This window comes from Cynoglossus semilaevis, chromosome 12 (genome assembly GCF_000523025.1).
Source record: "Cynoglossus semilaevis isolate Cse_v1.0 chromosome 12, Cse_v1.0, whole genome shotgun sequence".
NCBI classification, from domain to species: domain Eukaryota; kingdom Metazoa; phylum Chordata; class Actinopteri; order Pleuronectiformes; family Cynoglossidae; genus Cynoglossus; species Cynoglossus semilaevis.
In genome coordinates this window covers 13,134,649-13,149,587 of record NC_024318.1, presented here as the reverse complement: position 1 = coordinate 13,149,587, position 14,939 = coordinate 13,134,649, and the positions used below count along the sequence as shown (strand labels likewise).

At 40.6% G+C, this 14,939-nt stretch overlaps 1 protein-coding gene across 6 annotated transcripts in view; it reads right to left on the bottom strand.

Annotated features, from left to right (window-relative positions):
* Window positions 1-14,939, bottom strand: part of ate1 (arginyltransferase 1) — a 54,708-nt gene that overhangs the window by 28,419 nt on the left and 11,350 nt on the right. For 4 of the 6 annotated variants that reach the window (XR_003051392.1, XM_025061176.1, XM_025061174.1 and 1 more), the window contains exons 7-9: window positions 14,723-14,851; window positions 8,411-8,443; window positions 3,293-3,474 (exon numbers count right to left, since the gene is read on the bottom strand). Coding sequence is in view for 5 of the 6 variants with exons in the window: in XM_025061176.1 (XP_024916944.1) it covers window positions 3,293-3,474; window positions 8,411-8,443; window positions 14,723-14,851 (344 nt within the window). In the remaining variant the exon portion in view is untranslated. Of the gene's footprint in view, window positions 1-3,292; window positions 3,475-8,410; window positions 8,444-13,324; window positions 13,454-14,722; window positions 14,852-14,939 lie in introns of all 6 variants that reach the window. The other 2 variants (XM_025061177.1, XM_025061175.1) reach the window with 2 other exon arrangements.

The window sequence follows — 14,939 nt, the reverse complement described above, 5'->3', positions numbered from 1 at the left end:
AGGAAACTAAAACAAAAACTTGTGTAAATGAGGTCATTAACTAAATAAACTAGGCATACGTGTAGACCTCTGCCCATCATGAGGAAGTACCAACCCATGCTGATAAGAGAGCAGCTTTTCTTGGTCTCATTTCATTACACAAAAACAACTGCCATCTCCATCAGCATTCAGCCCCGGGGCTAAAAGAAAGTGGTAGAAAAAGAGAGACAAGTGTATAAAATAAAGATTTAGAGCCTGGAGGATTTATACCTCTTTTTCACATACAGTAAATGTCTCAGCGGCTTTATTTTTTAACAATAGTTTCCTCCTTAATTGCATCCTTCTAGTAAAAGCCTATTTTCTCTTTGCCATTTCCGTCACCATTCCATAACTAAATTCCAGCTTTTCTCCATTCTCCCTTTTTGTCTCACTCTTCCTTCCACCCCTCTGTGTCTCACTTGCTCAAATGAAGGGGTAGAATTCCTTTTCTTGTAAAACTTGAGAGAGATGGAAAGAGACCTTAAATTAAAATGGATGCATTGAAAAATAAGACATGGGACAAAGCAAGCTGGGCCAAGGAGGGGGGGTGGAGTGGGAGAGGGAGCGGGAGGAGAATATCAATAAGGAGGTTGAAGAAAGAGAAAAAGGGAGTGAGAAGAGAGGCAACGAGAGCGAGGTGCTAGAAGGTCACCCGCTTGCTGCCAGGTTCCTGGGTTCCCATCCCCTTACCACAAAAGGACCCCGCAGGCCTGAATTGGGGGAGGGGGTCAAGAGAGGCGAGGGGCCCATTCACAAAAAGCACTGTGCCCCCTTCACTTGAAGCCTTCACACCCCCACCTCCATGGCAGCAGCTTGAGTCCACCATTATCCCCTCTTCAGCCATCTGACACTGAAGCACATGCCAATTATCAGGCCCTCTGCTTCTGCACAGCTTCTCTCATATTGATGTGCACACACACACACACACACAGGCCCCATAATGGAGCAAAAAACAAGAGGTGTGTAGTGAAGCACCACTTGCATGCGGAACTATTTCATTAACAACTGGTACCAGGCAGGTTGATCAGGCAGGTGTAGAAGAGTGGGCTCCTAATGACTAACACGAAGTGGAGTTGAAGTGAATAAACATTCATTTGGTCTCAATATAAAACCCTACAGTTTCTGTGAGTTATCAGGAGTAGGTTGAAGTCAATGTAAATGTGAATCTCTTTAAAAAAGATAATATATATAAATAAGTATAGGCCAGTCAGTGTCTATTTGAAATATGCTGCTTATTAACACTAAAGGACCACAATCCAGAGTCAGACAATAGTTGGTGTTTATTTTGGCAGGACTGCTGCCATCTGACTGCATTGTCTTTTTTTCTCTCTTCTGTATGTGGATGAAATGTTACTAGGTTAAATTTAACTAGAAGAAATTGATCTGGTACAACATTCAATAATGCAACTCTAACTAACACTAACCCAGATTTCTTGCATTTAACACAATTAAAATTCAAAAGTCAAGTCACTGTTGTTTTACTCTTACTACCAGTTCTTCACACAAGCTTTAGTGACCATAGAACTATACACTACATAGAACTATATAGAACATACATACTGTAGCTTCACTTCAATGAACCAAGAAATACACATGCACATTACAAAAAACCCCACAAGAAAACATTATCCATGATTCTAATCAATACACTTAGTCTAAAAGCAGATCCAAAATCAAATTAGTTTCACATATTTGAATACTGTCTTATATACACACAAACTATATATATATATATATACACACACACACTGTATTTGTGTGTAGACAGTATGTTCATTTTCAATTCAATTAGACACAACATGAGCACAGACTACAAAGCAGAACCGAGACCAACACTACTTAATCAAGAAACAAGTCCAAAGACAGTGATCCAGGTTCTCCTTCAGGAGCACAGGGCCTGGTGCTGCACATTATGTCCCATCTTTTCTCTCTCCCTCTCCTCCTGCTTCTCTCCTCAGCGTGGACAGCAGCTCAGCTTCTACGCCACATTTCTCAACATCCCCCTCTCCTGTTTCTCCTGATGTATAACACCTATGTAAACGTGCAACTTATAAAAAAAAAGTCAGAACACACACACACAAACACATGCCACAATATATGTAGTGTTCAGCTGTGACAATATTTTCTACAGTTTCCTGCTAAAGTATTTGTCATTTCTAATTATCAATCTATATATTTGAATTTTACTTCTTTGTGCAAAATCACACTGTGAGTGCATTGATATATAGTATATTGTGCATTGTATATGGTTTGAAGAAATGCGGCTCATAAATGTTAAGATGCATTTTTGTGCTGGCCACATACAACAAGTTGGGCCAAGAAGACAAGGGAGAGTCCAGACCCCATCAAAGGGCTGGGGTCTAGTGTCAGTAAACATGCTCACTCCCTTCACAGAGGCCTCCTCCACACATCAGGCACTCTGTGTTACTCTTGGAGTAAGACTCTTGGAATAACATGTGATGGCAAACTATGTGCTTATGAAGGCCAGGGTGTTCCCTCAGTATGAGCACAGCTTGTCTGTTTTAACTGCAGAACTGACCTAAGACATGATGCATATGAGAAAAAGAAACAGTCAGCCTTCACAACTCAGAGGCCCAGCATAAAGGCCGCATTCTCGCACATCTGTCCGAGGAACTTTTAAAAATCCTTTCCACACGTTATTGGGTTACTTTTTTATAAAGGAAACAGCAGATAGGTGCGCCTGTAATGTATGCACGTCTCTACTCTTGTTTCGCCCCGGCAGAGAGAACTGTCGTCAGTCGAACCACAAACAGACCACAGCCTCAAACAATCAAGTGCATTTTCTCCCAACCTGCAGTATTATGGCACTTAAAGTATACAGTTCTAAGGAAGGATAAAATATGGGAGGGCCTGAAAAGATCAAGAGCCGGGGGAGAGAGCAGGTTACAAGGAGGGCAAATGTGAAAGGAAAAGACAAGGAGGAAGAAAACAAAGAACAGTAAAAAGTACAAGTAAAAAGTATGAGTAAATGAAAATGTGTGCGACAAAAAGAAAGGGTCATGCCATCATCCATGCAGCACCCCCCTTGGTAAAAAGGACTGTTGTGAAGAGCCCCAAAAACTTTTTAGACAATATAATTCCTACCAAACTGCTGTTCAGGATCATTTTATATGTGGTGTTAATATCTCTTGTTTATTATTATTTAATTGATTAAAATGCACCAAAATAGCAAATCTCTTATATGCCTGAATGTATTTAGCAACATACACTGATTCCCTTTTTTAAACCATTGGTTAACATCTCTGGGACCAACCTGAGCGCTGAATAGGAGCCTAGAGACAGTGAGGCAAAGTCTGGGTGGTAGTACAGGTAGACAGAGGACACACAGGTAGGCAGGATGTCAATAACCCCCACTGCCACAATGCGGTTGTCCAGCCAGTACTGCTGATGGAAGGAGCCGTAGCCCATTTCAGGGCCGTCTGGAGAACATTCTGCCTGAGAAAGGGAAAAAGACAAACAAACAGAGTGGCTGCTCATCAGACAACGCTAGCCCTGGGTTGTGAGACAGAGTTTAAAATCAGCATAAAATGAACGGTTTTTCTACTTTCTGCACACACCTGTAGTGTGGTGTATCATAACCTAGTTTTTCCCCCCACAGGCCTCACACTTTGTGTAGAAGTGTACAGTAGCCTCACGTTCAGCCTGCTAATGGCTCCCAAATGTGGAGAGAGATCAGCAGCGGGGTGGAGTTGTGGAGGGGGGGGGCTCAAGGAATTGGCCACAGAAACACTCCAGGGGATGACTTTTTAATAAAAGAGCCTGCATGAGTAAAATCCATTTCATCGGTAGGGGGTGGACTTCTGCCAAGTTTTCTTCCATATAAGTCACTACGTGCTCGCCATGTGGCATAAAAGAATGTGGGTGTAGGTGCGCAGCCCGCATGCTTTAGTAAAAAGTTCGGACATACTGGAGTTTCTCAGATAGATCTTCACGCTGGGCTTTTTCAATCAAGTGACCGGACTGTTTTTATAAAAGGGAGGTTGGGGGGGGGGGCTTGGGGTTAGGGTTAAAAGTCATATAAAGGGACGGTATTTTATATGTGTGTGTGTGTGTGTGTGTGTATGCAATAGGATCTGTCTCCTCACCCAACATTCATCTGGAGGCAGTTAAAGTGTGCAGGCACTGGTAGTTATCACAACACTAAATGAACAAGTTCGCACTGTGCCCACACTTGTGACCAAACTAATTCCAACCAAACGTTCTCTCCTCCCCACAGCTCTGTGACCCCAGAGGGATGGGCGCCAAACGTCGTGTGCCACTTTTTTTCTCCTGAAGTTTTTTTTTCTTACATCACACACGTAATAAAAACAAGACTGTGGCCCTCAGGCTCAGGCCCTTGGACTCCCAGGTGTTATTTCACATCTGCCACAACTTATACACAAGTCCATTTATTTATTTATATGTGTGGTTAGATTGGTTTGAAGAGATGATTGTGTTGTTTAAACCTGGGGCTGTAATGCATTTTGATCATAGAAATATTAGGCGATAACTTTCATCTCAAGCTGTTTATGGTATAGTACAGAGCAATACAGAAAATATGTTTTGTCCACTATGAACAAACTTTTGAAATATGTCAACTTATAGGATAAACTATATAGGATAAACCCATTTGAATATCACTGCAAGTGTAACTGATTAAAAAAGCACCGTAACAGTACAACAGACCCTCTTGTTGGCTAGAATATGCCCCGCGGGCACCTTAGGTAGTCCATGGGGGCCATGTTGGTGACCCCTGGTGTGGACAGATGACAGCTGGACTACAGCAATCTTTATTTTAACTTTAGACTGTGTTTCAGTTTTAAGACAAGGCGACACATTACCAAAACTCTAGGTCACTCAGTACATGTTGCTCTGGGATGATCCACAGATATAAGCAACCCTTTGAAAAACTGCTGCCAAGAGAGTTTTTTTATTATTATTTCCATCTAGAAATAAACCAAAGACCACCAAAACCAGACCACCATAAAACAACAGAAAAGAAAGATGTATCAGTTTCTCTATTTGTCCCTCTGTGTTCATCCCACAGCAGATCCATGTCAGGCATGTTTTTTATGTTCCCTTGGAAACAAGGCTTTCTTGGATTTTCTTGGATCTACTTTTGTTTTTGTTGTTATTCCTTTAGTTTTTCTTCTTCAAGAAAGTCTTGGCAATAGGGGCCACTTAACAAAACATTACAATAACAAACCTCAACGGAGATAAGACACCACATTAAAACTGCTAAACATTTGAAAGCAAGGTTTGCAAAATTTGAACAAGGTACTTAAATAGTTACAGGACAAGGAACAGACACATTTGCCAAGGGTGATCTTTTCTCGCTCCTTTTAAAGGGATTTAAATTTTCGGTTCTTTTTGTAATTATTCCAGGTAAATGGTGGTGGTAGAAAATAAGTTTTCTTTCCTAGTTTAGTTCTGGGTTTGGAGGATATCACCAGAGCCCAGTCCATGATGACTTTGGCTCGGACACATGCACACACACAGATAAGAGGCAGCGGTTGCAGCGGCAGCTTACGAAGTGCAGTTTCCCGAACCAGTCATAAAACGCAGCACACAATGCTATAACGAATCCAATCTCTTCAGCCAATTGTCAGATGAATTAATAAAAAAACCTTGGCATACTCCAACGAAGGAAAAAATAAAAAAAAGTTGGTGAAGATCACATTTTTTCCTTGAGTTTAGAGAGAAACATATTGATTCCCATTAAAAAAAATTGATAGTCATTTGAGAATAATACAAATCAGTTTCTGTTGGGTTGAATCAGGCTGTACTACCTCAAAATCAGCCTGTGGGAATTTAGGTGTTCTAACAATGCACTTTGAAAACTGTGGGGGTTTGGATCAAAACCCTTAACTTAAGTTTTAAAAGTATTATTTGATAAAGTAAAAAGTATGTGATTCAGGGCATTAATACAGTCACACATAATAGTTTGGACCCACTGATGGCACAAATTTACATAGTAGAGTTGACCCATGACCTACGTGGTCATGGGTCAACTTGAAAAAGCCATGGAAAAAGAACGACCAATAGTTAATGATAAAATATGTCGCCTTAAATGAAATTAAACACAGTTCTATGGAGACAGGTATCACATCTGGAGCAGGCACCGCCCTGTGTGTCTGTGGGTGTGTGTCTGTGTGTGTGAGGTTGGGGAAACTGTCAGTCTGTCTAAGCAGCAGCCTGTTATATCTTGGCACCAGTTCTGTCTGAAACACTGGAGGCTTTGTTATAGGAACCTTGGCGTCATTTCCAAGTTGCAAGTAGAAGGAAAGTGTGTGAGATGATTGGTGTGAATACAAGGGGGAGGTTTTCTTACCCCATGTCAAGTGTACATGTTCAAGTTAAATCATATAGCAAATGTAAATACCAATGCAGAAGAAATAATCGCTAATTATTGGAGTTTGCGTGAATGTTTATAAGGTCCTGATGTGTTGGTTCTGTCTGACCCATGCATCACCTCAGATGACAGCGTAATGGTTTTGTCCTTGCCACTGTGACAACAATCTAAACATTCTCTTGAGCCACCCCAGATCTTCCCCTGCAGCCCCAAATCACTCTCATATGGCCAAAATACACGGCCATGTGAGCAAGTGTTTAACTTGCCACAGTTGGGAGTCGATCTGAGACGTGTTTGTTTAAGATCGTTGAAAGAGTTTGAATTGTTGCTCACTAAAACTGAAACACTCATTTTGTATAACGGTCCAAAATGAGAACCTTGGAAATACTGTGTATTTACTTTGGGACTCTGCAATGTAAGAGCAACAGGCCAACAGCCCTGGCTGAATAATAGTCATTTGTGTGCATGTAGCCTAAAACAATCAAAAGAGCAAGTGAGTCATATAAGCCAATGGTAGGGCATGCAGATTTTCTATAAATAAAACCTGTCATCTAATAATATTTCCCCACTCTAGTCAAAGAAACTCCAGTCATACTGTTGTGTTCATGTGCATGGACGCCACCCTCTGTTTGTATTCTTATTCTGTCTTTATTTTCCAAGAGTTTACAAAACCTTTGCAAACATTAGACTGGGAATGTTTACCAGTTACTGGTTGAAAATGTTATTATTGCAAATAAAGCAGCAGTAATGCAATTCAAGAAGGAAGAGACAATGATAAGACGCAAAGATAATATAAGATCAGTTGTGTTAGTAATTGTCTAGAGCCTTGGAGGAAACCAAGTATCCATCCCAAAAAAACACATGATTGACCTCATCGTGGTCAATCAGAGTGGTTTAAGAGACACTTGTGTCGAGTGCTGCCTAAATAAAAGGAAAATGAGTTTTTCAACCTGTTCACTGGCATATTTAGCTTTTTTTCCTACAGAGTTGTGTATCAGCCAATTTTAATTAAGTTCAGCATGATTTCTCTGCAATTTTAGTAAAAGGGAAAATAGAGTGGGAAACTACGGTCTTAATTATCTGCAGTTTAATTTGTGAATACACCATTTGTACAAATGAAGGCTCACGTGACACAGGGAACCACACAGTACGTAGGTCCATGTGGTGAGTCTCTGTGTTTTAATAGCACCGTGATTGGACACAGATGGACTCTACCTCACTCAGACACTGCTCAAAAAGCTGTGAAAAAAATAACTTCTTGTTGAGAGCGTTTGGAGAATTGATGAGAGCAGAAAATGGAACGAACCAAAATGTTAGTTTAGAGTGTGTGTGTGTGTGCGGGGGGTGAAGACTCATGCTAAATGGATAAGGAGAAAAGAGAGGACAGTGAAGTGTGTGCAAGTCACTGTGTGCACACGTGAATGTGTGTAAACCTGTATAATTTGCTGTGCCTGGATGCCGACCTTGACGAGGTGATAAAAGCTTGTTTCCTATAAACACTAATGATGTTCATTAGCGATGGCCTGAGAGCCCATGGGGCAGCACACAGTGACTGTTTGTGTGTCAGTCAGTCTGTGTGCGTTCTTGTACCTCGGTGCTATTAAAAGTGGCTGTAACAAGTGCCCATCCTGGGTCTAATCGCTGGGGTAATTGTTCTGACCTAATGTGTACTTTAGTGCAGTTGAAGACAGCAGCTCACCAGTCCTGTGAAGTGTTGCTTAGTTAAACTTTTATCTTATTCAGTGGCCAAATATAGTTGGTGACCCTTGGCCTACAGTTAGATTTTTTTTTTACTGATTACACTATTTGGCCTAAAGAATGCAAGACCACCACCAAGTGTGTGTGAGATGAACAACTAAATGTAAAAATACTGAGCATTTTTCAAATCATTATCCTGAACTACAACTGTTTCCCCCAGGATGACCTTCTCTAAGATCTTTCTCTAGGAAGAATTATTACAGTTAATGCATTTCTAAAAAAATTATAATAATAATAAAAAGGATTTTATTAAACTGTCAACAGTCCAAAGAAAATACATACCTGTAGTGGTGAATCACAGAGAAATCTCCGGAACTGTGGGGAGAGTGCAGGGGTGGGGAGTTGGGGGGGGAGCAGAGAGGAAAAACAGTTAGGACTCTTTTTTATGAAAAGCCATATAAATGAAAACCATCCATGTCTCCACTGCTGTCCTACAGAGTTTATCCCTGCCTGTTTTCTTCTGACTCAGGTGTCACATATCAAATGCAGTCTCCAGTTCACAGAGGGGCATAAACACGGGAGACCATATTTACACAAATTAAAACATTTATCCTTTCAACTCAGACCAACAGTGCAGGGAGGACACAATGACAGCTTAAATAGGCAGCGCCACTGATGTCAAAATAGCCCATCTCTTTACATACTTTAATGAGCACATCGGATATCAATTACCAGCGGGCCGTACATCTTTGGAAAAACATTAAATCTTTCGTTAATTTTCTTTCCACTATTTCCCATTTTTTCTCTTTTTAAACGCCAAGGTTGAGGTTGAGAGCAGTGTGTTTACAGACGTGCCGACCAAAAGGACAGGAGCACAAACATAGCAAATCTCCATGTTTAAAGGTAGATTAGGAAGGATTTGCTGAACAAATAAACCACAGTTTTATTAAAAATTCGACCTCAGTCACTTTAGAGGGCTGCAGAAGGTATATCGTGCTGGTTCCTCTTTCTTTTGCAATTTGTCTTGATGCTTCTATGGGGAAAAGTAAAAAAAAAAAAAAAAAACATCAAACCAGTAGGTGGCAGTAGCTCAACAAAAAAAATACAAAGCTGCCATTTATGTCAAACAAGAAGACTCACACAAAAGTATTGCAATCTTTATATTTATAGAACCTTCAACTTTTGTTGGCATCACTGATGGCTACAAATGGCTTTATCTATGTTTTGCAGAGGTTTAATAAATAATGTCCACTTGGATGCTAAGGATTAGGTTAAAAACCAAATTTCCACAAGGCGTTGCTCACTTCCTAATTTTTTTTTTCTTTTTTAATAGTGAAAAGAACAATCTGTTCTGTTGTATATTCGCAAACATCTGCTTATGACTGTTCCCTTCAGGGGTCGCTACAGAATCATCTGCCATTATCTCTACCTACAGTATATCCTGCCTCGTGTTATGTTACACCAACAGTCTCAATGTCCACTTCCACAAATCTTCTCTTGGATCTTCCCCCTTCTCCTCTTACCTGGCAGCACATCCTTAAGTTATATTTTCCAAAACTAACTCTTAATTTTTATAATGAACTATTGTGAAGTGAGCCCTGAACACCAGTTAACCAATTGGTTACGCTCTTCTTTCCTTTAAATACACGGCTAAATCAATACTGCTTCCTCTAAATTGGTGCACATTGTGGGTATTAGAACAATACTTCCCATACTGATCTTATTTAAATTGGATTTGCCTGAATATATATCAAGCATTAAAAATACATTCTGACAATATTCGTGCATCTGTGGACCAATCTGGAAATCACATCTGTGTGATCAATGATCTTTACTTAGGCAAAAACACTGTGATTAAGTCAAGCACCCCACCAGTGAACCCTGGCAGTAGAGTGTAATTTTCCACTCCTAATACTGCAGTGGCTACTGCTTTGCCAGTCCACAAATTACCATCAGTGTAACCTTCCAATGTGCAATATACTGTAGCTGAAGGCCATAACTGAATCTTTTGTTTAAACGCAGCACAAAATAAAAGTAAATTGATTACCAACAGAACAACAGCTGCAGTAAGTGGATGAGATCATTTAAAGAGGCCGCGTAGCAGCACTGTGGATGCACTGTGTTGAATCTATCACTACAAGAGTGTGAATGTGAATCAGGAGAGGTTCCTCCTCCTAAGCTGGCACTCATTAAGGGGCTTCTGGGTAATCATATCACATTGCCCTGCCACTGCTGTGATCCTGTATGGCAGCGTGAGGCTGCTCTCCTGGAGCTTGGCAATGATGACCCTCCCCTCCCTGGTCACTGACAAACAACAGACCACGCCACACTACACTACACTACACTACTCAGTCCTGCCTAGCTGAGGCAGACAAACATATTCACAGACACACACACACAGTAAAGGATAGTCTAGCATTATACACTTAGCCCTAGTGGCATAAGGACAGTAAAGGGACCATTAACTCAGCATCGTCTCTTCCTCCTTTACTACAATAGTTAAGCTGAAGTAAATAGCCTCCTGGAACCTGCTCTTTATCAACACATGGAGTCCACCACTTCCTCTCCAACTCTCTCCTTCACATAGTAAACACATCTGTGTATGGTTAGGTGGACAGGCAGCCATCGCACACATGTGCACACTAACACACACAAGTACAGCATCGCAAACACACACATCTGCTTGAGCCTAATTGCTACTTAGGCCCCTCATCACTTGTTGAAATTGTTCCGTGTGACAAGCTGCTTGAATTTACTCTTTATAAAGACATTCAAAAATCCTAATAGGTTTCCTATTTCTGTCTGTGCTTTTTTTCACTGTAGCAGAGGTTCAGTTACATGTCTGTAACTGGGTCAACAATGATGCTACTGGATTTACGCAATCAATGTGTGTTAATGTAAAAAAACTGCTTTTATATATAGTCTGATGAAGGGTTTTATATTTTTTTATTATTCACTTTTTTCCTATTGTTTCTTCCCTGTAATCTTAGCTGGAGCTCTGGCCATTGAACAGAGTACATACAGATTTAACAGGATTTGTTTTCATGAAAATGAATGCCACATGTGCATAGAGTCATGGCTCAGCAACAGTTAGAAACAATACGTGTGAGTTTGTGTGCTAGGTTCACTTATAGGGACTTTTTAGTACTACTGTTGTGGGGACACTTTGTCCTTGTGGGGACAGACAGGTCCCCATCCAGTGAGACAGTATTTTGAGGTCAAGGACTAAGATTAAGGATATATTTTTAATAGTTAAAGTAAGGGTTAGGGTGTTGCTCATAAAACACAAAAAAAAAAAAAAAATATGTGTGTGCGTGTGTGTGTAAGTGACCAAACCCAGTTGTTAAGGGGCAGGAGTTCATGTCTGTGTGTGTAAGAGCACATACACATAAATGCAAGTCAAAATACCTTCACGTACCAGGAAACCAGCTTTTAACATGGACTGAACAATGCCAGGCTCCTTTCCAGTCAGGCTGCGGCATAAAAATTGATGCAACTTTTTTTTTAACGAGCCAACCCATTCTGCCTCTAGGATATCTCACTGTCTAATAACAGAAGAACACAATCGCCTTCAATTGCATGGCTGAGAGCCAGGCTAATCGCATCCTACACTGTGTCCCTGGGTGAAACTTTAATAGATTAATAAATACCTCTACAAACACCAAATGACCCGACTCCCAGGTAGCTGCAGCTGGCCTGGAATGGCATGGCACCAGAGTGTGTCATCACCACATCAACGTTCTGCTTCTCATTTCTGTACAAATTCCACAAAACAATAAGCTTCTGGGAAGGCGAACAGGCGAGTGAACTCTGTGTCTGAAGGTGTCTGACAAATAAAATTAGCGTTACTTATTACTGCGGGTGCAGGAGTAGTTGTCACTGTGAGTAAGAGCAACATAAGAGAAAAAAACTCTAATGAAGCTTCATTTAGTTTTAGGGGGAATAATTATGATTCATTTGTATCGTTCGCACTGGGACCAGATGTTGGAGAGTAAGACATGACGTCTGAAGGACTGGTATTTAGGTGACCTAGTAAAATGTATGGACCAGTTAACCCACTGCAAGGACAGGGCCATAAACATGTACCAAAGCCCACTTCCAGAAAAGTTGGTACCCTTCCTAAAAATACATTTTACTAAAATCTGTTGGTCGGCAGTTCACGTCAACCTTACTTTATTAGGCACAGTGACTGAGAAAAAATGTTTTGTCATAGAAATTTATGGCAAAAACAAATTAATCAACAGTATATATATATATATATATCCTATAATATTCAATTTAAATTTAAAGGTATAAAAGTATATAAACGCTTGTAAATGCCAATTAGACATTTGTATTTGTATCAATTTCAAAATTATTCTTTTTTCCAAATTGTCTATATCCATAAGTATTATAGGTAGAGATTTGTCAAATTTGATATTTAATAAATTGTTTTATTACAAAATCTACATTTTGTTGCCTCATATAAAACCTGAATACATAACTGTATTCACTTCATTAGTCACACTTTAATTTCTGTCAGTAAATACTTTTAAATGACATCGTTTTTTCAGTGTCTGAACCAGACAGTCCATAAATTTAAAAGGCTGACATTGACTTGAGGCACCACAACGGAGTTGCTTTCACAACATCACACATTTATTTATTTTTTTTAACTGTTCCCTCTGCTTCTCGAACCCATCCGATACCTGCGCAGGCCATAAACCTGAAGCTGTGCACACAAAATCGCACACGAACTCACACAAGCCCCGTCCCCCTCCACAGCCCCCTGAAAAGGCCGCTGTTATGAAACTAGGAAAGAATCTGCCACAGTCTGCCCAATCTGAAAGCTTTTATTATTTATTAATTACCTTACTTTTACGAGCTGGAGAATTCAGTAATTTACTGAGGCTTGCTGGCAGGAGGGTGGGTGGAGGTGGTTGTTTTTCCAGCCCTGAGGGACAAAAGGCCCACTCAGAAGGTCCAGCAATTCTGCACCCTCGAGTCTAGAGCTCCTGCTACACTATATTTCCTGTATTTAATATAACATTGAGAAATTAGGCGAGAGAAAATATATAATGTTTAATATAAAATAATGTGCATTAAATGTCACATTCACTCCTAAAGACTCGAAACAGTACCCAGTTGTACTTTGTGTTTTGGTGTTAAAAAAAAGGTATTTAATGTCAGAAAGTGAGGGCCTAAATGAAACCACTGTTCAGGAATAACACGACCAGCTCTGTCCTTGAGTAAAGCACAACAACAATCATACAGTACCTCGCTCTCACTACATTCGCTGGGGTCGTCACCGTGAATGGTCATCTGGTAGCGGGTGTACAGCGCCACCGACTGTTCAAAGGAGGCAGAGAATTGCGGATCCTCAAAGTCGACGGGCACTAGCCTCACCTTCAAGCACAGGGTGTGATGGGAAAGGAGCGACAAGGTAGGGGGACGTATTTAGTTGGTAAAGTTGGTAAATAAGAAAAACAAAATTAAATTAAAAAAAACAAAGGTTAAAAAAAAGATTTCAAAGCAAAAGAATCAAAAACTGAGATTTTATACAGCAGTATTATCAGAGCTTTGGCACGTCAAAGTTCACATCAGTCTCCTAGTCCTCCAGGCTTGTTGGTAACACAGTAGGTCTGTTTTGAATTCTAGACTTGATTTAGCAATTTAATTGGATTCTTTTGGGGGGAAAAGGACACGGGCAGACAAGGGAAGAATGAGGATCTAGGAGACTGAGAGTGGTTTTGGGGTGAAGAAAAAAAGAGAGTGATTTTGAATAACTTGGAGATGAGGCTAGTGCACTGTCCAGGTTTTGCCACAGATGGATGGCAGAGTCATGATTCAACGCAGTGCGTGTAAGATCCAGACTCTACCGCAGCAGAAATCCAGAACAGAGTCTTAATGGATCATCGCAGCAGACACATACAGAGCTCCATCACTAAAGGCTGCTCTTGTGAAGGTAAACAAAGTTTAGTAGACGTCGCACGAACAGAGGAAATTAAATTCTCAACACCACCTAATACAGAAGACGTAAATAGATTCCATTACAGACAGAGCTACATTTAGAAAAAGTGTGAAGGTCAGGTGGGTGAAGCCGACCAACCGGCCTCAACCCCCACAGAACATTAAGACTAACAACCTGAGTGAGTGACTGAGGGCCAGGTCCAGCACCTGGAGAAACACTGCTCTCAACCGTGGCGTATGGAAACATTTTCCCCTCCATTTCCTCTCCCTTTGACTCATGCCTTTCTGTGCATACGCTCTCTTTAATACCAACACGTTATTTCATTTTCTGTAACTCATACGGACATTTTGGTTTACTCCAGTGAGACCTGATGTCAGAACGCTTAAGAGCAGGTAATTTACCAGTTCCTGTCTTCCTTCAGTTATGTTTCCAATTATGCCAATCTTCAAAAGTCACCATTTAAAACATTTATTAAAAAGCCTAATGTCTAAACTTAACAGTGCACTTTATTTTTACATGATAATAAATAACACATCACATCAACGACAAATCTGAGCTTATAGCTAGTTTTACTTTAATTACAAAAATGAAATGATCGTCAAAAAATACTACTGATACTCATGTTAGTCCTCAGATTCTTCCATTTTCACCCTCCCTGTGTACACCTGGAGCAGGCTGACCTATTTGCCCCCCCACCCTCTGACCTGGTTCTCAGTGGATTTGTCAGGAGGGTCCTTGTGAATGGCCATCTGGTAGAGTTTGTACACCTGGTAGGAGGCGTCAAAAGAGGCTTTGAACTGCGGGCTAGGGGGACTGGAGCGCACTAGCCTCACCTTCAAAAAGAATATGGTCAGACAAGGGTTAACATCGAAATGAAAGAAATAAATGAGTGCAAGTGACAAGAGAGACATACTTCTGTGG